The sequence below is a fragment of the Podarcis muralis genome, chromosome 16 (genome assembly GCF_964188315.1).
Source record: "Podarcis muralis chromosome 16, rPodMur119.hap1.1, whole genome shotgun sequence".
Taxonomy (NCBI): domain Eukaryota; kingdom Metazoa; phylum Chordata; class Lepidosauria; order Squamata; family Lacertidae; genus Podarcis; species Podarcis muralis.
The window spans coordinates 39,638,167-39,665,681 of record NC_135670.1 but is presented as its reverse complement, the minus strand read 5'-3'; the positions used below and the strand labels follow the sequence as shown (position 1 = coordinate 39,665,681).

Below are 27,515 nucleotides of genomic sequence, written 5' to 3'. Positions count from 1 at the left end.
TTCTTTTTAAATGAATACTGAGATTCAAAGTAGACATGTTGTGATGGAAGAGCGGTGCACAGAGAGCACTGACTCAAAATATCTCTTTTGATGGTCTTCTTTCCCATGCTATTGCAAGGGGCAGTAGAGACAATAGCAAGTTTTGCTGGGAGCTGGAGGCATTGCTATACAGTGGTTCCGATCCTTCCTCCTGGATGGTGTTGGGGGATGAGTGTTCAGATCCCTGGGCTCTCACTTGTGGGGTGCCTCAGGGTTCCGTCCTCTCCCCCATACTTTTTAACATCTATATGAAGCCAATGAGAGAGATCATCAGGGGGTTTGAGCTGGGTGTTCATCAGTATGTGGATGATACCCAGCTTTACCTCTATTTTAAATCAGAACCAGTGAAGGCGGTGAAGGTTCTGTTTGAGTGACTGGAGGCAATTGGAGGATGGATGGTGGCTAACAGATTGAGGTTGAATCCTGACAAGACAGAAGTGCTGTTTTGGGGGAACAGGGGGCGGTCAGGTGCGGAGGGCTCCTTGGTCCTGAATGGCATATCTGTGCCCCTGAAGTACCAGGAGCGCAGCCTGGGAGTCATTTTGGACGTACAGCTGTCCATGGAGGCACAGGTCAATTCTGTGTCCAGGGTGGATGTTTTATTGTGTTTTTAATATTCTTTTGGGAACTGCCCAGAGTGGCTGAGAAAACCCAGCCTGATGGGCGGGGTATAAATAATAAATATTATTATTATTATTATTATTATTATTATTATTATTATTTATTTATTATTATTATCCACTGTGACTTGCTGATCACAGGAGATTATCTCCTCTTCCTTCAACAACAATCCCTCACAGGAACATAGGAAGCTGTCTTATACTAAGTCAGATTAAGGGTCCACCTTGATCTCCACTGGCTGGTAGTGGCTTTCCAATGTTTCATACAGGGGTTTCATCCCAGACCTACTTGAAGATGCCAGGGATTGAACCTGGGGACTTCCACATGCAAACCAGATGCTCTAGCACTAAACTGCAGCCCTTGTTCTAAATGCTCCCCTTCCTTCCTTCCTTCCTTCCTTCCTTCCTTCCTTCCTTCCTTCCTTCCTTCCTTCCTTCCTCTCTCTTGGCTTTAATTCTAGTTTCAACCCTTCTGACCGTATGTATGTCTCACTGATCTGCAGGTCTCCTTGAACATGGACGTAACTGGTCAGCCATTTCCAGGATGGTGGGATCCAAGAGTGTCTCCCAGTGTAAAAATTTCTACTTCAACTACAAGAAGAGACAGAACCTGGATGAGATCCTGCAGCAGCACAAACTGAAAATGGTAAATGCAGTGACCTCTCAGATAACATTTTGGTGAACTTTTGCACATCTTCCAAGATGAGTCTGCAGTGTCTGGTTTGGATTTATTTACCTCCTGCAGAATTTACCTGCATATAGAGCCGTTTCACACTGTCCATAGTAACAAAACCCAGGTTTGCCACTGAGAGTGCAGTCAGCAGCATATCTGTTCACAATCCTGGTTCTCTGTTGAGTCTGCCTGCACAACAGTTTCCTTTTCTTTTATGAAATGACATTATTTTGTCATATTAACCCTTTTACATGTTTAGGTGTATTCTCAAAAAATCTTAACCTCACATCTTTTAGAATACATAAATATATATACCATGTGTGGAGCGGCCACTGTAAGGATGTTTCTAGGCTATAACGGAGGAATACATATTTAGCACTTAGCGATGAGTTATTGTTGAAGTTCATATCCACACCATACATTTAGAGTTTGTGGTTTCCCCCCAAAGAATTTGTTTGTTAAGGGTGTTGCAAATTGTAGCTCTGTGTAGGGTAAATTGCACTTCCAGGATTCTTTGGGGGATGCCGTGACTTATAAAGTGTCATAAATGTGCTTTAAATGTGGGTGTGGACAGACAAAGGTAGTTGAGTTGATGTTCTTGAACTGAGTGAAAATACTTCCAGAAACAAGGGTTCACATGTGTGTGCAGTGAAATGTGGTGGAATTTTTCACAGTGCTTCATTTTTCTATGGAAAATTTATCATCTCATAAGTAAACATGAGAATGGGTGCCAACTGCAAATCCAATATTTAGGCAAGCTTGGCAGCTTTAAAGTTTTTAGTTCTGTTTACTAAATAGAAGTAAAATAAGCATGCTAAACACTCCCTAGGGCAGGGATAACCAATATGGTGCCCTCTGGTTGATGCTGGACCACAGCTTTTCCCATCCCTGACCACTTCCCATGTTGGCTTGGGATGATGGGAGTTGTGGTCCGAAGCATCTGGAAGGCACCCCATTGGCTATCTCAGCTCTAGGGCATCAGGGAGAACTATGATGCAAACTGAAAAATTCCCAGCTCAAATTATCCTAATTTGCTAATGAAGAAAGTTTGCTTATGAACTTTTTTTAAAAAATAATAATTCTCGAATGTTCACATTACTCTTTGTGGTGTATGAGAAAAGGAAAGAGAAGTATGCTTTGTTGCTGTTCAGAGCACTTTAATTTGTCCCTTCCATTAAGTGAAGGGCCAGTGATTCCTGGTGAAGGGCCAGTGAGGTGGTGATGACTCCGTTATTTTTTCCTGCCTTGGGCCATGTTGACATGTATGTCTTGGGACAAGTTGCTTTTCAGATGGTGCTGGTTTGAATTACGTTGTTGTTGTTGTTGTTGTTGTTGTTGTTGTTGTTGTTGTTGTTGTTGTTGTTGTTGTTGTTGTTGAATTACGTTGTTGTTGTTGCTGCTGCTCCCCACCCCCTGCCCCCCACCCTTTTTAGAAATCCCACGAGCTTCTCCTTCTCCATCTTTTCTTGCTGGCGTTGCTACGTGATAGACAGAAAGTAAGCAGGTGAAGCTTTTAATGGCATGGAGATAATTGGAAAGGAAAAGAGCATCCTGTTTACTTTCTATGTCGGGAGCTGCTGCTAGTAAAGGCACCAGAGGAGAAAGCAAAGGCAGAAGCTTGCCTGCCTCCCCTGGACCTATTTGTTTATTTTACTAGATCCAGATACTGCTTAATTAAAGAAAAAAGATCCACACACCTCTGAGTGGTTCACACAGAATTATATAAAATATTTATCAGAAAATACTGATAAAATCAACAGACTTAAGAAACAAGTAGATGGAATAGGATTACCAAAATACTGATAAAATCAAGTTTTTAAAAGTTTAAAAATAGGCATGCTGAAATTGCATGTCTGGGTAAGCTTGCCCAAAGAAATTTTTTAGCAGGTATCAAAACGCAATATAACAAAGGTGCCTGCCTAATATTGGCAATTGACATGGGGATCAAAGAAGAATTGAAGGGAGCAAGACAGCTGAGAAGCAAGTTGGAGGGAGAGAAAAGGCAGTTATAATTGCCATCGTTTGCTCCTTGATTGCCTTGCCCTCTTCAATCCTCCTTTGATCCCCTTGGCAATTGTCAATATTAGGCAGGTGCCTTCATCTCTCTGCTGGTGCCGTCCCTTAGTGCTCCTTCTGTTTTCTCTGCTCCTTCATGGGATGCTTCCCAAATTGTGATCCGCCTTTCCTATGAAGACGTGCCTAACTTTCTCACTAATAGCCTTCAGTTGACAGGTTAAAACACAGCTGCTTCAGAGGGCATTCATGTATCTGTCCCTTATGGCCTGTCTGGTGATTTCTGCGGGGGGGGGGGGCGGTTTGCAGCAACTGTTTTCTTATTATGGATCCTGAAAGATGGACTGGTTGCTCATTTTATAATAACAGCCCCCTCAGCAAGACTAGAACGAGACAAACGGTGGGAAGATGGCAAAGGGCCTGTTTTATAGTAGGACCCTGATGGTGAATCTCCCTCCCCAGGTGTGCTAAGTGAGCCCCTTCATTGCCCAGCATCCAGCAAGGCATTTCTGTGCCTCTCAGCATTTGATGGTTTTTATTGTATAGACAACTTTTTTTAAAAGTGGGGAACTCTTTTTTTGAGGTTTTATTCCTCCATTCTTAATTTTATCTTGTTGGAAATTATTTTTATGCTTGTTTTGAAGGAGTTATGACCAAAGTCATATTTTTTAAATCACAGAGAGAAAGAGAGAGAGAATGGTATAAGTAAATGACTTGGAAAGCAAATGCCACACGGCAGGTTTTTGCATCCCCTGCAAAGCAGCAGGAAGCTGGGGAAGTTTTCTGCATGGCAATGTCACCTCACATGTTTCGCAGAGGAGGTGTGTTTTTCCAGCTTGAGATAAAGTACCAGGGGTATCCCAGCTGTCCTGAGATGGGAGAATTATTAAGTTTCCCCCCACCTGCTTAAAAGTATTGTGTTTGAGGCTGTAGTTGCTGTGGCGGAGGGCGTACATTTAAGCCCAGTGTGGCTAGAACCTGCTAATGCTCTGCAAGCACTTTGGAGACACGGCAGGCTGCCCTGGAACTGCCGAGTGCTGCAATTATTGTTATTTCATTTTAAAAGCACTGTGGGGGTTCCAGGCCTCAGTGCTAATAGAGCTCTCCCGCCTGGCCCAAGGGGCGCTTCGGAAATGCCACTGAGCATGCTTACTAGCTTGGGAGCGTAAAAGCCTTTTAGTCCCGCCAGGATCTTTAGGGCAGATCAGGAGGAGTCGGGGCAGGAGGGGATTTTGGATGTAAGTTAGCAAAGCAGCCTTCCAGTATTTCACTAGGGCCAGTTTTAAAGAAGTGGGGCGGGAAGCCATCTGTAGAGAGAACAACAGCAACAACAATGAAATGCAAAGGTTACCTTCTGCTCCTGTTCGCACTAAAGGAACATTTTTAGAGGCCTGAAGCCAAAGCATTGGCTAGTAGTTGTTTCAGATCAGTCTGAGAGATGTTGCCTAGCCTGTGCTCCCTAGCCAAGCACATCTCTTTATCCATTTTCTTTCTGTGTTCTCTTATTTTGAAGTCTTCCTATGGCCTCCCTTTCCATATGAAAATCCCTGCCAGATCAGACCAAAGTCCAGCATCCTGTTTCCTACAGTGGCCGACCAGATGCCTCTGGGAATCCCACAAGCCAGTGCATGAGTGCATTTGTTGTTCCCTAGCAACTGTTCTTCACAGGACCCTGGATGATTACAGTCATTCCGACTACCAATTACTACCAATTACATTGGTTACTACCAATGACAGTCTTGTTCTTTCTCCCCTCCTCTTCCATGAATGGGTCTAATCCTGCTTTTGAAGCTACCTAAGCTTTTAGCCATCACCATTACTTACACCTGCAAATTCCTTAAGTTGACAGTGCACTGGGTGAGGTGGTACCCTGACTCTTTCGCCAGTCAGCTTCTAATCTTATGCAAGAGGGATAAACGTTTGCCATAGTTTCTCTGGACAGTTCGCTCCCGCTCCTTTCCCAGGACCAGCCTCCTTTTCTCCTAGGTTTCTATTGCTTCTACTCCTTCCGAAGCCCTTGCACCTTCTTCCCCCCACACACACCTTAGTGGTTCAGCCAGTGTAGAGATGTCTAGGGGCTGACCTAGCAGTTGGCCAGCTTGCACCCCACCAAAGGCGCAGGCCTGGGGAATGTCACAGAAATTGTGCCTTTCTTGTCACCTTGGTGGGGTAATCCTGACACTGGCGTGGGCCATCGCACCAGACTGCAGAGCCCCCTCCTCAGTTGGCTGGCAGTGCTGCATGTTAGTTTGCGCAGTGGGGCTCTCTATGAGGACACCACTGCTTGGCTCTCTGTCCTAGCGCAACCACTACTCCCCACCCTCCACTCCCTCTGCTTGCCCCCCAAATGGCTGTCAGCTGATGTGCTGACTGAGAAACACCAGGCGAGGCTCTTTGTGGTCGCTTTCCCCTGGTTTCCCCTCACCTTGACCAATTTCCAGTGCATGTGCCGCTGCATATTTACCCCAGAGAGAGCAAGGGCCATTGACTTAAGGGGGCTTACTTCTGAGTAAAGTGTGCACTGAGGCAGAACCTCCAAGGTAGTGCCTTTCTGCTGGCACCTTGTTGGAAATAACGAAAAGGCAAGTGAGGTATTGTCAGAAGCTCCTGCCGTTGTCTTGCCAGATTTAGTCTTGTGCACCCAGTAAGCCCTATTGAACATGGTGGGATTTACTTTGGAGTAAATATCTATAGGCTTGTGCTGTTAAATAGCCAGTTTGAATCATTTGTGATTGTTAAATTACGTTATTTCCCCCCTGGAGATTGGGGTGTGTGTGTGCAAGGGAGCCTAGCTACACCTCTGGGGATGTCGGAGTATTCCAGGGGAAATGGAAACAATTGCTAGTGTTCAGACTATGTGCAGAAAAGAAATCAACCCAGCAAATGTGATAGATATTTCGGTTGGCAAATGACATGTAATCTTTGCTGTCTCTCCCCCCCCCCCCCCATTTGACCAATGTGGGGCTTGAGCCCACGCCCCCAAGTCTCATGCTCTACCTGCTGAACTATGTATGCTATGTGAGTTTGCCACAGCAGACAGCAAGACAGATAACATAGGTCTTAGCAGAAGGTAAACTGCAGCATAACAGAAACAGCACTGCATAAGATGGGGGGGGGGGGATGATGCCTTCTCTCATTTCTAGATCAGTGGAATCCTTGCCTTTCTGTGACATCATGAGTAGCTCAGCCAGTCACTACCAAAGGTTTCATTTATGCTGTGAACTGCCCTGAGATCTATAGAGAAAGGGCCGTATACAGATTTAATAAATAAATATAAATAAATACAATTCACCACACCCACAAAATCCTCAAGTATGTTACAATATCAATAGTGCTCTTCTGTCTTTTTTTTTAATACAGTGGTACCTCAGGTTACAGACTCCGCTAACCCAGAAATAGTGCTTCAGGTTAAGAACTTTGCTTCAGGATGAGAACAGAAATTGTGCTCCAGCGGCACAGCAGCAGCAGGAGGCCCCATTAGCTAAAGTGGTGCTTCAGGTTAAGAACAGTTTCAGGTTAAATACAGACCTCCGGAACGAATTAAGTACTTAACCTGAGGTACCACTGTACGTCACTTGAGAAAACATTCTCCGACTGCTGTTTTGTGACAGACTTAGTTTGGGACATGTCAGCATACTTTTCTCTCCTGTTTGCGTTTCAGAAATCTTACATGCACAATTCTTCTTCTAGCTCCAATTATTTCCCCCGGCTTCCGCTCCTCGGATGTAGCATCTCAGCTCCTTCATGCTAATTGTTAGGCATCTCCATCTCTCTCTAGTTTATGTCATTAGCCTGGATTGATCATCTTCTTTGGGTGAGCAATTTGAAGCAGTGGCCGTCTTGGGTGTTGTTGTTTTTTTGCATAAGGACAATGAGCACTCAGCTGTTCCTGGTTGCTGCTCTTTTTTCGTTGTTTTTAAAAAATGCTATTGTTTGTTGGCAGCAACAGATGTTATACAGCTGAATACAAAGCGGAGAGACAAAATCTGCAGTTAATCTAGCAAACTGTTTTCCTAAACATATTTGCTGCTTTGCGTGTGTGAGCGTGCACACTCAGATGGAGGGGCCACCTTCTGGGCAGGAGGAGGAGCCCAACAGCAGAATTAAGGCTAATTTCTTGCTGCTTGTAGTCTGATCAGCTCCAGTGAAGCTGTCCAATGAAGCAATGAAGGAAATGGGAGAAGGCTATAAGGGCCTACATTGTTCAGAGTCACCCCTTTGGTTCGCCTGGCTCAGTGCACCACTATCTCCAATACAGTGGTCAGGGCCAAACCTACCATTGGGCAGAGTGAGGCAACCTCCTTAGGCAGCAAATCTTGGCAGGCACCTATCCCCTGGCTCAGTGGTTCCCAACTGGTGGTCGCACCATTCATATAACAAAAACTACCATAGAGATACCAAAATTTTCAAAAGCAGGGGTCCGCCATACTTAGCTAATTGGGAACCACTGCCCTAGCTGTTTTCCCTGGCTATTCACTCCGTTGGAAGATGGAGCTGTGTGTGCCATGGGGCCTGTCCTGTGCCCCCTCAGTGAGCCTCCTACTGGCATGTTGAGCTAGGATTCAGCTGCCAGTCCAGTCGGCTTCTCTGTACATGCAGTTGTGTCCTTCACCTCCGCAGATGTTGACCAAGTTCAGGTCCTTTGGTTTTGTGAGAGGCTCCTGTTCAGAATTTGCCAGTGGAAGCTAAGCAGAGTTGCAGCCAAGTGAGGAATCCTGCAGTTAGGCTTACTTCCAACTGAGGCAGTAAACTTGCATCTCAGCCTAAGTCAAGACTACTTGTGGAAAGTCACAGGTGGGGAAGAAGGATGCTATCCAGATGTTGTTGGACTACAACTCGCATCATGCTGGCTGGGACTGGTGGAAGTTGGAGTCTAGCAACATCTGGAGGGCACTAAGTTTCCCACTCATGGAATAAACTCTCCATACAAAAATTATGTCCCACATAGAAAGCTAGCATGTCAGGAAGAAGGCTTGCCTGGAATCCACCTCTCTGAGGTGCTGGTTTTCTAGGCTCATCTTAATTAATTAGGAGGCGTTTTTATTTCTTCAGTGTTTCTCATGCTTCGCCCTCCCCAAGGATCTCAGGGCAGCTTTTGTGGTTTTCTCCCTTCGTTCCCTCCCCCCCAGTGGTGGGCAGAGCTAGGGGCAAAAAGTGGACAAAATAAATTTGTATGTTACCTTTGTTTTAATGGGCTAGTTTGTACACAACCTCACACACTGCACTCTGCCCAGGCAAGCAAGAAGCATTATAATAGTTCAAGAACATATTCCAGCCAGGCAAAAACATTCAAGGAGGGTGTGGAGCACGGAGGGCAAAGTGCATGGCCTGGGGAAAGGGGTGTGACTGAAAAGAGCCCTGATGGCCAGGGTGTCAGAGTAGAAATACCAGGTTCAAATCTATCTAATACTGCTCTATGTAAATTTGGGTGTATCCTCCCATTTTATTTTTAACTTGTATCTAAATCCACACCTGTCCACAGAGTTCACTGGGTGACCTTTAGACTGAAAGATAGAGACCTGGCCAAAACACCTTAATGGTTAATCTGTTATTTATTTGTTTGCTTAAAATACTTGCTGTACCCTAGTCTCCAGCTGGATAAGCTCCCAGAGCAATTCACAAACCCGTAAAAAAAGAAAAGAAAAAACAAGTCAGATTCCTGGGTCCCTGTTATCTGAAATGACACTAGACAAAACAAAAAAGGGATGAGACATTATTGGGATTATACACACTGGAAGATGATGGAAGGTTGCTGAAGGATTCTGAGTGAGAGGCAGGGAAGGGAAGATCTCCCAGGATGGGAGACTGGAAGAAGAAACGGAAGCTCCCAGGTGAGACCTGAGAGGGGCCCCCCTTTCTATTTGAGACAGGGTTTAAGATCTTCCTTGGGAAGAGGACTCTGCTTTTTCTTTTCTCTCTTTTTTCTCTGTTTTTGATTTTATTTAGCTTAGTTTCTTTTATTGTACTATGAAAAAGCCTTAGTAAAATCTTACGGGGGGAAAAAGAAAACAAGCAAGCCCAGGCCCCCAACTCTTCATGTTATGAAGGTTCTTTCAAGGAGCAACTGGCCTCTCACAGTTTTTAGGGGAGGACTAGGCCTTGGTGGCATCTCAGAATCAGTGGCGACCCAACCCTTTCTGGAATGGATGGCTTTGCCATCTATGGCATCTATGTTGACTTTGGCAGCCTTGGCCTTCAGGAGCCTTCCTGGAACCCCTGGCTTAGAATCATAGAATCATAGAGTTGGAAGAGACCACAAGGGCCATCGAGTCCAACCCCCTGCCAAGCAGGAAACACCATCAGAGCACTCCTGACATATGGTTGTCAAGCCTCTGCTTAAAGACCTCCAAAGAAGGAGACTCCACCACACTCCTTGGCAGCAAATTCCACTGTCAAACAGCTCTTGTGGTCACAGGTTGTCTCACGGGGCTCAGCTGGTCCCCTCCCCTCCAGTGCAGATTTTACTGCTGCTTTTCGCAGCAGGGCGGGTGGAATTGGTGACTTCTGGGCCCAGCCAGCTAGTGAGAGCAGCAGGTAGTAGAGAGGGCAGTTCTTCGCCATGACTCCTGTTCTCTATTTAAACTATCCCTTTTTACTTTATTTCTGTTTGTTTGTTTGAATGATGTTTTAATTGTTATAGCCTTCCATTAAAAACTGAAAATAAAATAAATGAGCCATAGTTGCTAGCTCAGTCTACTTCCAATGGATATTGTGAGAATAAAATTGGGGCGAGTTATGCTATCTTGAGCTCCTTGGAGCAAAGGTGGGATATAAATGCAGCCAGGGGTCACCACTGTGGTGCCCATGGACACAGTGGAGCCCTTGAGGTCGTTCCCCAGTGTGCGCAAAGCCTCTGAGGCCCCCTCCCCACTCACTCACTGCCCCTTTAATCCTGAGAGGGGTGACCTTTTCCTCCCTTGAAAAGTACATAGAAAGAGGAAGCAGGAAGAGTTGGGGGTCTTCCCCACTTCCTCTTTCAGCTGCAGGTGCTTTTGAAGGCTCAGATTAATTCTTCTACTGCATCCTGTTTTTGTCCAGATTCCTTGGAAAAGTGAAGCCTGTGTGTGTACACTTTCTCTTTCTGTGTATCTGAGGAGACGGGGGTGCTGATCCCGATGAGAGGAGCATAGAGAAAATGTTTCCAAATAATAATGGTGGCTAAAAACAACAGCAGCAACAACAACAATTGTTAGATTTCCTGCCTTCTGTCCACTTCACCACATTGGGAAGCAGGTGCTCCTTTAGGTGTGCTGGGCCAGCCCTCCTGGTGTCTGGGGACGTTGCTTTTTCCGCCATGAAAAGCAAAAGACTCCTACTGCAGAAAAAGAAAGAGCTGGAGGAGGCTTCTTTTCCAGGTGGGAGGGAGGGAGACGCGGCCTGCCTTGTGACAAAGGGACTGTGTCTCCTGTTCCCGGCAAAGGCCTTTGATCAGGAGCCAGGAGGAGCATGTGGCTCCCCAGCCCCACCTCGGAGAGCTTCCTGTTTCTCTCTCCCCACATGGGCAGCTTGGATGTTTCCACAGCTTCCCCCCACATGCTCGGAACGAAGTTTAGTTCAGAGCTTTTGAGGGCCTGTCCTTTGGTTAAAGAAAATAAACCTGCCTGGAGAGTGAGGGCTGACTCTCCCTGTTAAAACGGAGCGCAGGACGGCTTCACAGTCCCCCACACAGAGAAAGGTTTGTCTCCCTCCAGCTGGGTTGTTCCGGGCGGTGCATGGAGTGCTCACTCCAGCCGGTTGCTTTTGCGAAACAAGTGGAGTGTGCGCTGTTGTGCTCAAGTTCTGCTTGCGAGCTTCCCATGGGCCCCTGGCTGGCTACTATGAGAACAGAGTGCTGGGCTACAGGAGCCCTTGGCCTAATCCAGCACAGCAGTTCTTATGTTCTTATCTTAACCTTGCTGTACAATATGCATTGGGATTTATCGGCCATGTTGTTTCTGTCTGGTGGCGGCTTTTGGACATCCTAGCTTCTGTGAACCTTTCAGCTGAGGAACAACTCTGCATTGCAGACAATCCTGATTTTGGGGGGGGGGCAGGTGAGGGGTGGCTGTTCAAGGGGTGGGCAGAATTTAGACTGGGTTGCAGTGGCAGACCTCTGAAGGATTTCCAGTAGACCCTCCAGAGCTTGTAACCAGCACTGGATGTAACTACCCACGGAATCTGTTTTATTTGGGGTTTTAAAATATGCTTTTACATTGCTGCTTTATTGGTTTTAATGTTGTATTTTTGTATTAATACTGATTACTTGTTTTCATATTGTGCATTGCTTAAGGCAGTGTTTCTCAACCCTGGGTGTCCAGCTGTTGTAAGACTACAACTCCCATCATCCCTGACCACTGGTCCTGCTAGCTAGGGATGATGGGAGTTGCAGTCCAGCAACAGCTGAGGACCCAAAGTTGGAGAAAGGCTGGCTTAAGGAATAAAAAGTGGTTTATAAAGGCTTTTAAATAAATATCTGCACATGCAGATATTATGGGGAGGGGATTTCACTCTCCCCTGCTCAGTGTCCTGCATGGACAAGCGTTCCATCATGTGAGTCTCTGGCCTGTAATCTGAAGTGATGCTTTCCAGACCACAAGGTTTCCACTTCAGTAAGAACTAGGCCTGGGCAGTGGAACTGCCCCATTAAGGTCCCACCTGTGTGCCTTCTTCTTTCAGAGGGTGACTCTGCCCGTCATTGGCTCTGGCACTACCTCTGCTGGTCTCCCGGCCCTACCGATTCCAATGGGCGCTAGCTGCCGCTAGGCCTCAGATAACATGGCAGCCACACTGGGTGATTTGGTTCACCTGAGCTCTGACTCCCTGGAGCTGAGCACTTCACGGGAAGGTTGCAAATGTTGGTAGTAGCAAACAGGCTGTGCTCTGAGAAACATGTCTGTTGGTATTGATCTTCCAGTATGAGGAACACACACACACACACACACACACACACACACACACACACGGATAGGCTTCTGAGGAACTCCCAGGCTTCTCCAGAACACAGTTTGAAAGTCACTCTCAAATACCGTTTCCCTAAAATAGAGTAAAACAGCTGAACGCAAACTAGATGGAATAGAGAACGTGCTGCAATTTATTTTGTATTATGACTTAACACATATAAATGTTTTAAGTAGATAAATAACTTTCTTCCTCTTCTGTCCCAAAAACTAATGGCAAGTTAAATGTATTAATTTAAAATAATGTGCGCAACCTCGCCCCTGCAAAATAAATAAATCTGAATTTAAATAACTCCATCCAAATGCCAAGCAGTTGACCGAAATCAACGGCTCAGAATGCTGCTTCTGAAATCTGTTTGGGCTCAGTCTCTGCTGAACCTCCAGAGAATGGAGGAATTAGTTGCTGAGGCTGCGTGCACACTCACATTTACTCTGCATCTCAAGTGCTCCCACCATTGGTTTGGGAAGTGGTGTACACACAACACTGGCCACAACCTTTATTGATCCTGTGTTTTGATGCATTTTCAAAATCTGAATTGAGAAAAAGATTGACCCAGCTGTGTGTAAAGTCAACAATGTGCGCACAGCCCAGGGCTGCCCACTCTCTTTCTGCCCTGGAAGCTGGAACTTGGTGTGCAGAAGGTAATGTTAACATAGTTGTTCTAAGTATTTTAAATAAGGAGGAGGAGCATTGAGAACAGTTCAGACACCCTGCTTAACTGTGTAGCCCCCCGGTTGGACCTTCGCCAAGCCCTTCTCTCTGATTTCACCCTTCCTGCCTGTAATTTGACAATATTACTAATACTAGCCTACCTTGCAGGACTGTTGTAAAGTTTCCCAAGGCAATAGAGGCAAAGTGCTTTGAGCACCAGCACAACAATGTGTTCTGTAACTACCAAGAAAGGAAACAAGGCAAAGACAAACCAGATTATCATTAAAGCACTGAAATGAAGGCCTCTTTGTTTTCTGTTTTGACATTTCAAGTCCACTTCCATTGGCTGTGGGTTCCTTCTCCGGATCTCATGATTAAATTCTTATCACAGTGGCCACCTCAGTGCTCTCCAGCAAGTTGAGGGCAGGAAAAGCCCTCTTTTGTCAGTGGGGAAGCATCTGCTTTGCATGCAGGAGTTTCCAAGTTCAGTTCCCTCAGGACTGAGAGAAAATCCTGCCTAAAGTGCTAGCGGGCTGCTGCCAGCCAGTGTAGGCAATGCAGTGCTAAATGGATGATTGGTCTGACTTGGTATAATGCAGGTTCCTGTGTCCCTAGGTTCCCCCGCAGTTTTGAGCCTAGAATTCTGCCTGTGCCGCATTGATGCTCCTGCACTTGATGCTTGGATTACGCGGTGATCAGGCGATGGGTTTCTTTTTCTTCCAGCCCCTTCTCCAAACTGCGCCACGGCAAAAGCCATTCAGGGAGAACATCTGTCAGTGGAGAGCAGTGCGTATTCAAAGACTGGTTTTGAAGCAGCCTCCCCCGGCCTAATCTCTTGCTCCGTCAGTTCGCATGAGTCACACACAACACGAGTAAGAGGCAGCAAGGCCAAGACCACTTTGCCATAGTAACGAGATCGTAGCTGTGCTCGCATTAGCATCATCCAGTGCCCCAGCGACAGGCTGCTTCAACCGCTGATAATGAGTACTTATGGAAATTGTGTCTGGCAGCAGTTCAAGCCCAGGCGAGGCTTTCCTTGGAAAAGGAAGCGGCACTTTTTGACTTGCCAAGGGCTTCACTGTTTGTTTTGTTTTTGTTTCTCTGTGCATCAGGCCTGTGAGATGCAAGTGCTGTTATGCCCATCTCACAGGTGGTGAATTGAGGCAGAATGAACTAGGCAAAATAAAATAAATCAGAGAAGGAACTCAAAAACTGACATGGGGGTGGGGAGGCGGTTTTCTTTTTTCTTTTCTTTTTTGTCTCCCCCTAAAAACTCTGGATTCTATCCAGCTAAGATTTACTCAGAACAGACCCACTGAAGTTAATGGACCTAAATTAGTCATATTCATTAATTCTAGTGATTCTGAGTAGGGCTAACACTGGATATATGCAATTCTCTGCAGTTTCTCATAATGCTTACCATTTGCATGCCACATATTCTTCGTCAAAGGCAGGTGGAAAACAATTGAAGAAGTATGATTCAGACAGTGATTGCAATCACATGTAACTAAACTGCAGCTTAGTGTAGCTTTGCCCAACCTAGTGCTCTCCAGATGTTTTGTACTACAACTCACAGCATCCCTAACCATTGGCCATGCTGGCTGGGGCTGATGGGAGTGTAAAACATTCAGAGGGCACCTGTCTGAGTGAGACTGATTTAGTGCTGTGTGGACAAGCCTCCAGAACTCGGAGCAAATCCTCCGGGTTGTGTCCTCTCTGTTCTTCCTCCTATATAGCCAAGTGAATGAATTCTGACACATTCACTTCCAAATAATTTCGGCTTAGTGTTACGTGTGAACAGAGGGCTGTGGTTTACAACAAACAATGGTTAAGTTGCTAAACAAGTTAACTCCAAACCATGGGCTATGAAGCTGGCTTGTTTAGCTCAGTATCACATCCTCTTGTGCAATCCAGATAGGGCCTTAAGTGGAATGATACAGAAAGCAGCAGTGGCTTCCCTCTAAGGACTGGCCTTAGCCTCATGTACTTCTCAGCTCTGCAGTCAGCACATATGGAGATGTTGGGTGTGCACCAGGCCCCTCACACCACACCTCTGTTGCAGCCTGTACCGAAGAAGGGGACCGGGGCCATATCATCATGCAGCTGAGCTTCCCAGCTTGGGTCATTAAAACAGGGGTGCGGAACACCTGCAGCTTTAAAGATACCTGCTGTTTTACATGTGCTTCTGGTTACTGTCCTGGTTCCCGCCCAGCACACACAGACAATGGCTCCTACTTGTAAGTAAGGAGGGGGTGTTTATTCAAGCAAGAACAGGTACAGGCTCAGCAGCAGGCAACCTGTTCAGAAGTCACAATTCAGGAGCAGGGCAAGAAGTTCAGCACTGGACAGAAGCAGCGAAGATGCCCCAACGGACTTCCCTGCTCCTCCTGCAAAGCCCTCCCCAGCTTCCACTGAGGCTCTCTGCTTTGCAGAAAGGTCAGAGACGAGAGCTGGTATCCCTGCTCGCCCTTCCAAAGCAACTGAAGTTGGGGTGGAAAAGCGAGACCCCCATCCTGTGGAACGCCCTCCCATCAGATGTCAAAGCGATAAACAACTACCTGACATTCAGAAGACATCTGAAGGCAGCCCTGTTCAGGGAAGTTTTTAATATGTGACATTTTAGTGTATTTTTTATCTTTGTTGGAAGCCGCCCAGAGTGGCTGGGGAAACCCAGCCAGATGGGCGGGGTACAAATAATAAATTATTATTATTATTATTATTATCCTCCAATCCAAGTTCCCACAAATCATCCCCTCCTCTGTTTCTTCCTCCTACGGCACTGTGGGGCTTATGGCAGTTTAGCCCCATAGCATTCATATGTATTTATATTATTTTTATATCCTTCCTCTAGGAAGTTTGAGGCGGTATACATGGTTTTCACACACACACACACACACACACACACACACACTTTAGCCTCACAAGAACCCTGTTGTTGTGTATTAGTCTGAGATACACGAAGCAGCCATGTGGGGTGCTGGGACCCATGTGCTGTGCACCTTGCCACCCACAAAAATCTGCCTCTTTTGTAGCTGGGATCATTTTAATTTAGGGAATTGTTTCTGCATATCAGTATGTGAACACAGAGCTGAGAAGGGAAATTGTTTATTTTGGGCCAGCAACAACTTGCTTCTAAGAAGACTTCCCAGGTGACTGGCAAGTTTTTGTAAAGTGGATCTGTGACTTCACACACAAACACACACCATTCCCCTGTGCGCTTGCATTGTAGTGACAGGAGCTAGTAGCTTTTTGGAACATTTGTGGGCTGGTAGCTTTTCATGGGCTTTTGCAAGAATGGATGCATGAATTCAGAAGAAAATGGTGTGTTCTTTATATTGCTGCTGGTTAGCAATTGCACACAACCCAGACACTGTTTAGTCTACACTGTCTCTGGTGCGGAAGGTCTTCCCATCTCTTTTCTTGGAAAACTTGGATTTCACTAACGTATTTGATAAGGGCTAGGCCAGAAAGAAGCGGGTGTTTATTGTTGTGCCTGCAGGGTGGGAAGTGAGGAACTGTTTGTTCTACCTGAAAGTGGGGGGGGGGGGGGAGGCAAAGGAGAACTCAACAGCTCTCTGAGCTCAGGTGGCCAAGTCAGTGTTTCCATCGGAACCGTTACATGACGTCATTCATTGTATGCACGCACAAGGATAGCATTCATTATTGTGTGCCTGGCGACTGTGGGAGGAGGCAGCGGGCAGGTCCCTGCTAGTTTTAGTTATTCAGGTGTTAATGATGGGAAACAGCATCAGATATGAAACACCATTCCTACAGCCCAGGTGAAGCCGTCTTTTGAAAGGCGCCACCCTTGCTGATCTTTCTCACCAGGTGTTTCATAAAGACCTGAAAATGGTGACTATGAGTATTCATCATTCATCCAGCACTTTTACTGTACAGAGTGCTTTGTTTGATGCCTTTGCCTCATTCACCCTTGCAATAGGACTCCTTTGATGGGTTATTATTATACCCATTTTACAGATGAGTGGGGCAGCTGAAATATAGCAACTTTCCCAATGCTTTGGCTGAGCTAGTTTTAACCTTTTTAACAACAACAACAACAACAACAACAACAGCAACAACAAGAAGAAGAACATTATTTTGTTTATTTAAAAAGTAAACAAAAAGAACCAAAGCCCTCAAACCTAACTAAAGGAGATAAGAATCATGCCAAGATAGACAAGAAGTCAATCTAGTCCATCATCTTTGTTTATTATAGCTGGTCAGTAAGATGTCTCTAGGAAGCCCATAAGTGCAAGTATCTAAGCACAGCTCAGATGGCGCATTACTGAGAGGACTCTTTGCCCCAGAGTTGTGCTTAGCCTGTACTTAGCTCCCCGACTGTGGAGAGGGGCTCGCCTGGTGCCAAAAATTCCTCTTTACCCAGGACTGTTGTTAATATTACAATTACTTTACTATTAGGCTGTCTCTCTGTCAGTATGCCTTTAACTATCTTTTTATTATGTTTCTATCATTGATATTTTGTAATGTGTTTCTAATATTGTACACTGTCCTGAGATCTTTGGATAAGGGTGGTATATAAATAACAACAGCAGCAGCAGCAGCAGAAACCAGGCTTTGAGTGTTGTAGCTGCAGCTCTCTGGAACCAATTATCAGCTGAAATCAGACCAGTGGCTAGTGTGATGATGTTTAAGCATCTCCTGATACATTTTTGTTTAGGAAGACTTTCCCTGAGGTGTAACTCAGCCATTTATAGAAGATCAATTTTATATTTGGCAAATTTGTATCATCTGCCAGGTTTGGGGTAGCATTAAACTAGCTGAAGATGACCCATAGTAAGTGCAAGGAAGAGCAGAGTAACTTAGTTGTTAAGGTCAGAATTCTTCAACTTTGGGTCCTAGACGCTGCCCATCATCTCCATCCAGCTTAACCAGTGGTCAGGAATGGTGGACGTTGTCATCTGGGACCCAAAGTTGAAGACTGTCTTAGACCAATGACCAAGCAGATTCCCTGCCCCAGTTCTGCTGTGACCATTGGCATAATTTCATGCAGGTAGCGATTCACGAGGAGGCCAGGGAGCTTCCTTGTACGAGTCAGATCATTGGCCCATGTAGCTCAATATTGTCAACACCTGACTAACAGCAGTGCTCCGTGGTATCTGGTATTATTCTCTCACAAGCTTACCTGGAGATGCTGGGGATTGAGAAAGAAGGTGGTCTCACCTTCTTTTGGCACCAGAGGTATGTGACTCCTGATGGATTTATTCCCAAGGGAAAATGGCCCTCAAAAGATAATGGTTGCTTCCCTCTGCTCAGCTGATAGGGCTTTGTACTCAACATCAGACTTTGATGCATCGATTCAGGTGTGGGGAACCTTTGGCCCTCCAAATGTTGCTGGACTAAAACTCCTATCATCCCTGGCCACTGGCCATGCTTGCTGGGGCTGTTGGGAATTGTAGTCCAGCAATATCTGGAGGCCAAAGGTTCCCCCAAACCAGCATTGATACTTAGCTATTGCATTCAGTTGTGTAGCGGCCACTAAGCATTTAAAACACAGCTTCTCCCTTTGAAACACTTGAGGCCCAGGGTTGGACCCTTTCCTGATCACCACTCCTCCTGTGTTTTAAAGGGGAAAGACATGACCTTTTAGCCACACCAGTTAGGTAATTAATGTTTGACATGGAACGTGTCTCTTTTGTACTCTTGTGAAAGCCTTTTGCATTGTCCCTAATATTGCCTTAGACCTCAAAATACACTTTGTCAAAATGGTTATTAAACGAGAGGAAGCTGTTTTTATCTTGGTATTGGCTGTTATCAAGATTAGTTGCAGCAATTTTCCTGTTCTTGCAATTCAGTATTATCACGAAGGTGATGTTTCCATTTCTGTTTGAAGGGGGAACGTCTCAATTAAGTGTTTGGCAAGGTGTGTAGGGGTGCACCACTTTTTAAGAGCTTTTACTTGGTTGCTTTTAACAACCCACACAACAAGCTTTTCCCAGCATACAAAGATGCAGTGCAGAGAAGCATCTCCTTAGAGAGAGTGAAATCTTTCCAAAAAAAGAAGATGGTGATAACCTTAAGGACATAAGAAGGTCCTGCTGGATCAGGCCAATGGCCCATCTAGTCCAGCATCCTGTTCTCACAGTGGCCAACCAGATGCCTGTGAGAAACCAGCAAGCAAGAGCCTTCTCACCTCCTGTGATTTCCAGCCACTGGTCTTCAGAAGCATTGGCTCCAGTTGTGGAGGCAGAGCGCAGCCATCGTGGCTCACGGCCATTGATAGCCCTCTTCTCCTCCATGAATTGGTCTCATCTTCTAAAGCCTTCCAAGTTGGTGACCATCGCTGCCTCCTGGGGGAGCAGGTTCCATAATTTGACTATGTGCTACATGAAGAAGGACTTTCCTTTATCTGCCCTAAATCTTCAACAACTTGGTTTGGCAAAGCACCTGCAGCGTTAGCTATGTCAGGAGGATGAGACCCAGACAATGATTCATAAAAAGAATTTACATCAGCCTATCTGACACATCAGGCTGAAGTAGTTAATCATTGGCTTGTCTCCTGGATCTTTATGTTGCCTTTCACCCCCAAGTCAGTTTCCAACTGTTTTACAATAAAGCTAGCCAAAACAACAATAAAACAGTTCAAATAAAACAAAAAGTAAGAGCAAAAGGGTAGAAATTGTCAATAAAATGCAGCAGCAACAAAGCATTATCTGGTTCAGAGGGAGCCTGCTTGTGAACTGCCAGTCTCTGGGGAACAGCAAAGGGAGAAGGCTGTGTGGGGGCTTGTCTCCTTTGTACACACCAGACATTGAAAGCATATGGCTTCCCCCCAAAGAATCCTGGGGACTGTAGTTTTTTGAAGGGTGCTAGGAATTGTCATTGCGTGAGAGGTAGACTCAGGTTTGCAGTATTCTTTCGGGGGAGCTGTGTGCTGTAAAGGTGCTTTAAATATGTGGGTCGTGTGCTTCCATGGACACATCCTGCCAGCCGCTGTGGGAGGCAGGAAGCTGGATCCTGAATCTTCAGCTTGATCCCACGTCTTGTGCTTTTGTGGTTGCAAAATATCTTAACCTTGTTTATGGGATGCCATGAGAGACAAACGTCCAGCCCACAGAAATGCACCTCACTGCTTGTGAGGCCAGTCCAGCTTCCCAATATGATGGGGTCTGAAGCAGGCCTGTGCATCTCCTCTTCAGTTCTGGAGAGGGTCAGCTGAGAGCAGGTGCAGCCTAAGAGCTTGAGGACCATTTCTTACTCCCTTGTATTGGGGGTCGTGCCTCTCTCTCTCTGGCAGCTCAGAGACAGACCAAGCCTACAATATCAAGCTAACACTGAACAATGTCACGCTAACGTAGAGCAGTGCTACCAAGATGCAGGCAACCTACAACAAACTAGGCTTTTAAAGCAAATTTGCTTTCAAAAAAGAAACAATCTGTTCTGCTTCCGACAGCTGGTCATTGAAGCCCTATTGGCTGGTGGTTAGAAATCTCACTCAGGCTTCTCAGATTAGCTGCTTGGCCATTCATTTTCATGGCTGATGAGAGCCGGAAACTTTGGCATGGATGTTTTTTATGGAAACTGAAATACCCTCAGGGTGTTTAATTCTGGCTCTATAGCAGATCCCACCTTTGCACAGCCTTTTAATGAAACCATAGAATACTCTCAGCCCTTATCATCAGCAGTGTTACTATTTGATGGCCTGTAAGCTTTAAGAATGCCAGACTCCCATCTAGTCAAGCATCTTGTTCTCACAGTGGCCAACCAGATGCTGCTAGGAAGCTCAGAAGCAGGACTGGAGTGCAGCAGTCCTCTCTCCATGTGTGATTCCCAGCAGCTGGGGTGCAGAAGTACTGCCTCCAACACTGGGGGGTTGGAGTGCTACCGCTTGTTAGAACAGTGAACATTTCCTTAAATACAGAGCTATAGGGTGGCTTCTGGAAACCTATCCAGAAAGCTTGCCCTGAAACAGGTTGCAGAAGGTTCATGTGATCCTCATTCTCCATCTGTAAAATTGGAATATTAAGCACCTTCCTTCACAGGACTGTGAAGCATAGGAAGCTGGCTTACCCTAGTTCAAACTATTTGTCCCTCTGGTCCAGTGTTACCTTCTTCAACTGGCAATGCCTGTCCAGGGTTACGGACAGAGAGGCCCTACTTAGCATTCTCTGCTTCATCCTCTTCTTGCTGCTGCTGCTGCTGTTAATATTGACCTGGAGCTGCTAGGAGTTGAACCTTCTGTAGCATGGAATGGATGTGTAGATTTTAAGATGGTCTGTGTACTGGGGTAAAATGCATACAAATAACTAAACAGTAATGATATAAAGGGGACCCCATGTGAGTTACGTAATAGAGGATGTGTGTATCCTCCATGATGCCGTCATGGGAACATAGGGAGCTGCCTTATACCGAGTCAAACCATTGGTCCACCTGGCTCAGTATCGCCTGTGTTGATTGGCAGAAGCTCTCCAGGGTTTCAGGAAGGAGGTTTGCCCAGCCCCACTTGGAGACACCAGAGGATTGTCCTTGGAGCCCTTCTGCCTTTGAGACAGATGCTCTACTGCTAAGCTGTGGTCCTTCCTCTAGCTGGTCCTTGAAGCTGCAAGAGGGCAGTCCTCACCACAACTTAAAGGAGCCTCACAGTGGTCAGAGATTGGTTTTAGAGGAAGCATCCCCCAAACCCAGTTCTCTCCATTCTTCACAGGCAAACTCCCATCCTGGCTTAGCTCCAGGCTTCTGCTTACACACCATGCTTTGTTGTCATTATTCCCTGTCAGTATAAATCCAGGTACCTGGGTACCTGTTCCCTCCTTTCATTTACGTTGTGAACCGCCCTGAGACCTACAGTTGAAGGGCAGTATACAGATTTAATAAAAACTTTAAAAATAATAATACCCTCTCATTCCCCCCTCCCCCTCAACTTCTAGTGCATCTGCACTGAGAACGCCAACTTTACTGATATTGGGAATGGCGGCAGGAAGATGTTTTCTCAAGATTCGCTTCTGTCACCCTGTCTTTTCCAGGAGAAAGAAAGGAATGCTAGGAGAAAAAAGAAAAAAGCCCCCGCCGTCCAAAACGAGGAAACGGCCTTCCCTCCAGCAGCCGAAGACGAGGAGATGGGGCAAGATGGGTCAGGCACCAGTGGCAACGAGGAGGAGATGGCTGAGGATGCAGAAGGTAAAGTACTTGCCCCACTTGTTCTGTCTGAGGTAGACAGATAGGTAGACATCTAGGTAGACAGGCAACTCTGTCTCACGGTTGCTGTCCTGCCAAGGGGAATGGCATGAGAGGCTTTCTCCGTAACCTGGGAAATGTCACTGCTTCTGTATGTCTGTAAGAGCAATTGCCCAGAGAAGGGAGGAAGCTGGCGCCCTGAGGGATGTGTGAGGGTGAAACTTTCACATAGTGTCAGAGATGTGGGAAAGCTGACATTTGACTGCCCTCACTCATGCAGGCAGAGAGCCAGGCTCCTTCACAAAGATGCTGTTTCTTGTTTGCAGAGCCTGACCGGATGTTTGTTTATTTTAGGAAGTAGGGCATCAACCAAGAAACCCATACATCTAAATATGCGTGTGCTGCTCACAGCTAGGGCAGTGCCCCCTCTCAGCTTCACACCCAAAGTGGTGTCCTCTCTTAGTTCAGATTGTTGGCTTGTCTTCTGTTCATTGCAATTTATCTATCTATTTAGCAGCCTCTCCTCATTGGGGGGGGGGGGGGTTGTCCCCGCCCCTTCCTGGCCCCTGAATGTTTGAGGCCCAGACTAAACATTACACTATACACAGGTCTGCCCCCCTAGCAACAGCAGCTGCACGTCTAGCTCCTTGATTCTCCCTCCATAACATCTGGTAGCACTTTCTTGTGTTGTAAAGCTGCAACACAGCATGTTCCCCCCACACCAGCAGCATCCAGTGAGCAGTGTGTGGCATGAGAAAGAGGGAGAAAACACACAGAGACGCAGCACTGTGATATCTCAACGCATATAAGGTGTTCAAGAGTTTGGGAATAGGGAAGTTGTGAGGCTGATTTGGCAGTTGTGCAACATCTGATTTTGGCCCCTCATAGCCACTGGACGATCAGTAAGCACAGTGGAGTGTGTGCTGTGGTATATCTCCCCATTCCGCTGAAGCAATGTCATTGTCCAGTTGGCACCAGAAAGAAATAGGGAGGGAGCAGTGAGAGGATGAACTGAAAATGCTCAGCCATAGTGATTTCTCACTCGGGAGCAGAGCCAGCAAGCTTAGGAGAAGTGTGTGTAACTTATAATAGTCACCCCATTTAACTTACGTAGGAGTGATTTAATAGCTTTAAAACACACAAAACCTCATTGGCACTGGAGTGAAGGGCTAATGGCATGCGCAACTGGAAATCTTTTCAAATCAGTGTTGTAAGTGCCTCATTGCAAAACAGTTTCCAGGTAAATCTTCTGTGTCAGGGCAGCAGGCATGACTGGGAGATAGCAGTGAGAAAAAGTGCGCATCATCCAGATTCAAGTTGTAAGAGTAGGCTCAGATGTTGAGGACAGCTTTCGTATGCTCCTCACACACCCCAAAAGGCGGGTCGCTCTGACAGAGTTGGGAGCTTTGCAACCTCCGGTCTATATAACTTGAAGGCAAGGCACAGGGATAACTGTCTTATCCAGAATGGGATATGAAACTGAACAGACCTTTGAGCCAAGGTGGCTAAAATGTCACAGGAGCAGAAATGTCAGGTCAGCCTTCTGCCTCAGCAGTTTGTCATTTGACATTTGGGAGGCATTTCAGTGTAGTGAATACCAAGGGGGTGTGCGTGTGTGCGCATGTGTGCATTCAGAAAGGCCTAGAGGTGGTTTCATCACACCAGGACTTTTCCAGCCTCGCTCAAACGCACTGCTGGCTTTCTTTCCCATGATTGGTTTGCATTGTTCTTCCTGATCAACTGCCTCTTCCATGGGATTTCCAACATCTTCTCAATCACCCCACCCTGGCGCTTCACTGCCTTGGGAAGTTAAAAAAAAAAAAGGTTTTATGGTTTGAACCCCCAAAGCTACAATCCTTTCTGAACTGAGAATAGAAGCAGGCTCATCTATTCCCTGCAGCTGCAGTTTGGCAAAACCCACCCCAGCCTGAATGCTGCAAATTCCTTCCTCATTGTCTGCTTTTGGAGCAGAGTGAGGGACTGGTTTTTTCACAGTTGCATGGCAAGTAAATAAACTCCAGTGATGCTTGGAATTTGGTTGGAGAGGCCAAAAAATGTGAAATGCTTTGAGATATCCCCAGGCTGTGCGGATACTATTCCACTTGGTAGGAATCCAGCATAGCCCCCCAAAAGCACTTCCATTCCTTTCACAAGATATGTGGGGACTTTCTTTCTGCATATAACCATTTTTGAATGTATTTTAATCTACGCCCACCCCACCTAGTACACTTTGAGACAAAATCCCTAAACCCCATGAGTGCTTCACTCTATTTTCAGATCCCTTAGCACCTGGAAATGTCTGAATGTTGCAGATTGTGATGAGGTCATCTCTCCTCCCCGCCGCCCCGGTCCAGAATTCTGGCTTCATGCCTCACTTTCTCCTTTAGTTATGGCAACATTTGCTGAAATCTCCATTTTAAAGCACACGCTCAAATTCACTCTGCCATCCTTACAATTCCCTTCTTGGATACGATCCCAGAGTTGGGGTGGAGCATGTAACACGGTCCCCTCCACCCCACCAGAGGTCAGAAACTTCTTGTGTGAGCCAAAAAGGATATATAAAGATATACACTATAAGCTTTTCTTCCGCTGTGCCAGAAATTCCAGATTCTACACTCGAAACAAACAAGGGAAATTTAATAAAGTGTATCGAAATCTCTTTGTGGCGGGAAAGGAATACGGGGACACAGCAGTGGGTCTTGTGTGACGAGGGTAGTGGTGAAATGGCCAACTGCAGCCATCTACGTAGACTTCTATGGGGGAACCAGCACCTTCCCATCCAGGGAGGGTGCTGATTCTGTCGTTAAGACCCAAGCGGTTTGTCCCTGTGCAAGTGGCTGGGTCATTGAAATGTTAACTTGTCCATGCAAAACCCATTCACGTAGAAGGAAGTGGGGAGCCCTCTGTTTCAGATTGTGGCCCATGGCCACTGTTACTCACATGAAGTTGCATGACACACACCAGAGGATCTTCTCCATGCTACTGCAACTGTTTTAATTTTGGAGGGGGGGACCCACAACCAAGCCACTACCAAGAAGACGAGTTTAACAGGCCTGCACATGGAAGCAGTTTCATGTCTACATTGGCTGGCAGCTGCTCTCCAGAGCTTCTGTGAGACACCCTGCAAAATTTAGTTTTTGTTGCTTTTGCCTCTGGTCCCACCCACCACTGACATGCCCCTGCCCCCAAAGGAATGTGGATGTCAGGCTGAAAAAGGCTCTCCCCCCCTTCTGTGAGGTGTGATCCAGGCACACACACTTCTTTCTCTAACAGTATCTCTCAGTTGGGTCTGAATTGTTTGTACTCTGCATGTTGCACACAGGTTTTACCAGCTCACTCTGGCCAACCACAGCAGTGGGGGGGATCTTTTGCCAAATCTGCAGCAATGTAATATGCCCCTCCCCACAAAGTGACTCCACCTCTTGCTCTTCCTTTATTAATAGTTAGCTGCATTTCCATTTTAGGGGAATGCAAGATTTCCAGGCAGTTCTTCACATTTTAATTATTAACCTGGTCCTTAGGATTTGGAAGGTGTTTGTCAGATTCTTTTTTATTTAATTTCTTACTGACCTTGACATGTTTTTCCCTTCTCGTTGACTAGATGGGGGGGCATATTGGAAGGCTCCCTAGATTTCTTCACAGATGGTCTGAAGGGAGACGGGTTTTTTGGCAGCCAGCACAAACACTGCCTCACTGAGGTTCAGAGGAGGCTGAATTATTTTTATAATTTTTTTTTACATGGAGAGATCTTGCTCTCTAGGCAAAACATACTAAGATCCATCAGAACAGACTGGAATTTTTTTGGAGAGAATGAGAAAGTTATGGAAGAGATTTCCCCCCCCCCCCATTTCACAAACACAAAGATGGCTAAAATATGCAGATGTCCACCTACCTAGCTTCAAATTCATATACTCTAGTTTTCTAAGTCTGTGACTTTGACAGTAACAGTAACCTCTCCCTCCTGCACCAGATTCTTCCTCAGTTTTAAACTATTCAGTGGATATTAGAAGGTATCTTATTAACCTTAAGGATCTTCATAAGACAAATACTGAAGTAAATCCAAGGGGCACCTATAAACACTTAGCACCTATAAACACTGTGGTCAGTGGCTTAATTCAGAAATAACAATTCTGGTTCAGCAACCTACCTCCACACCTCTCTCCCTGTGTGTTCAAATCAATACTTCTGGGTTTCTTAAACTTTTATCTCCCATGTGTTTGAACAACAAGCATTGTGACTTGAGAGATCCCTAAAAACAGGATATCCAACTGTGATTTAATATTCTGGTTATTAGTGATCATTCAAACCATACTTTCCCAGTTTGGGAAGTATTGAATTAAGGGATGTGATAGTGGGGAAGGGGGAACCTGTGGGCACGCATCTTGTTCCCTATTCAGCAAATCACGACTGCTTGGACCACAATTGTTTTGTCTGGATGAAAATTTTGTTTAGGCAGAGATGGCCCATTTCAGTATGCTCAAGAGATGTCGTCTTCTCTAGTCAATGTTCCAGGGCTCTGAAGCATATCTTGTCATACAAACCAACCGCTTCCTGGGTAGTCAGGCTCTGTAATGACAGAGGCAACACTTTGCAGTAAGGACTGCTCAGTTATGAGCCATAAGCACTCAGACATGCGAGGTCATCCCATGCAGAAGCCAGATGGAGATGTAACATTCAAGTGTGGAACTCTTTATTACTCTCTCTCACACACAGGGTTGCACCTGATGGCATTCAGAGTTTAAATGCTCAGCAGAATCTCTGTTGGAGAAGCATCTGTTTCCCTGGATATAATCACACTGAGACTAAGGACTCATCCACACTTCCTTTTGTGCCACGTTTTAAGGCACAGGTCTGGGATTTCCAGCTCTGTGTCCAAGCAGGGTTTTTTTTAAACTTCCACTGCTTTCACTGGGAAAACCCACATATTACCGCTAAATCAGAGCAAACTGCAATTGGGTTTTCTGCAGATTAGCTCCAATTCAATGGTAAAACATGGATTTTCCAAGGGAAACCGCTTGACTTGGCATAGCTCAGTCAGTAGAGCATGAGACTCTTAATTTCAGGGTCCTAGGTTCAAGCCCCACATTGGACAAAAGAGTCCTACATTGAGGGAGTTACAATTGATGACCCTCCTGGTCCCTCCCAACTCTACAATTCTACGATTCAGACCTGGAAATCCTGTGGCGGTACCTAGAAAGCAGGGCACAAAAGGAAATAGGGATGAGCCCTGAATTTGCAAAATGCGAAAGCTATGCTTACTACAGGAAATGCATGTTTGATAGGAAAGATCTAGTTCTGTCTAAGGTGGAAGCCATGCCTCTCTTTCACCTCAGCAGGAGAAAGCTCCAAGTATGTCTCATGGAGCAGGAGGCGGGGCCAGGTCAGACATATCCAGAATACTCAAGTCGGAAGCAGTGTCCGGGTGGAAATCAGCAAAATGGCTGGGAAAA

The 27,515-nt window shown here is 45.9% G+C and overlaps 1 protein-coding gene across 18 annotated transcripts in view; it reads left to right on the top strand.

The window, feature by feature from the left end:
• The window catches only part of NCOR2 (nuclear receptor corepressor 2), a 355,660-nt gene that overhangs the window by 251,595 nt on the left and 76,550 nt on the right, over positions 1 to 27,515 (top strand). For all 18 annotated transcript variants that reach the window (XM_028709377.2, XM_028709372.2, XM_028709364.2 and 15 more), the window contains 2 exons: positions 1,163 to 1,305; positions 21,915 to 22,068. In XM_028709377.2, coding sequence (XP_028565210.2) covers positions 1,163 to 1,305; positions 21,915 to 22,068 — 297 coding nt within the window. The remainder of the gene's footprint in view (positions 1 to 1,162; positions 1,306 to 21,914; positions 22,069 to 27,515) is intronic.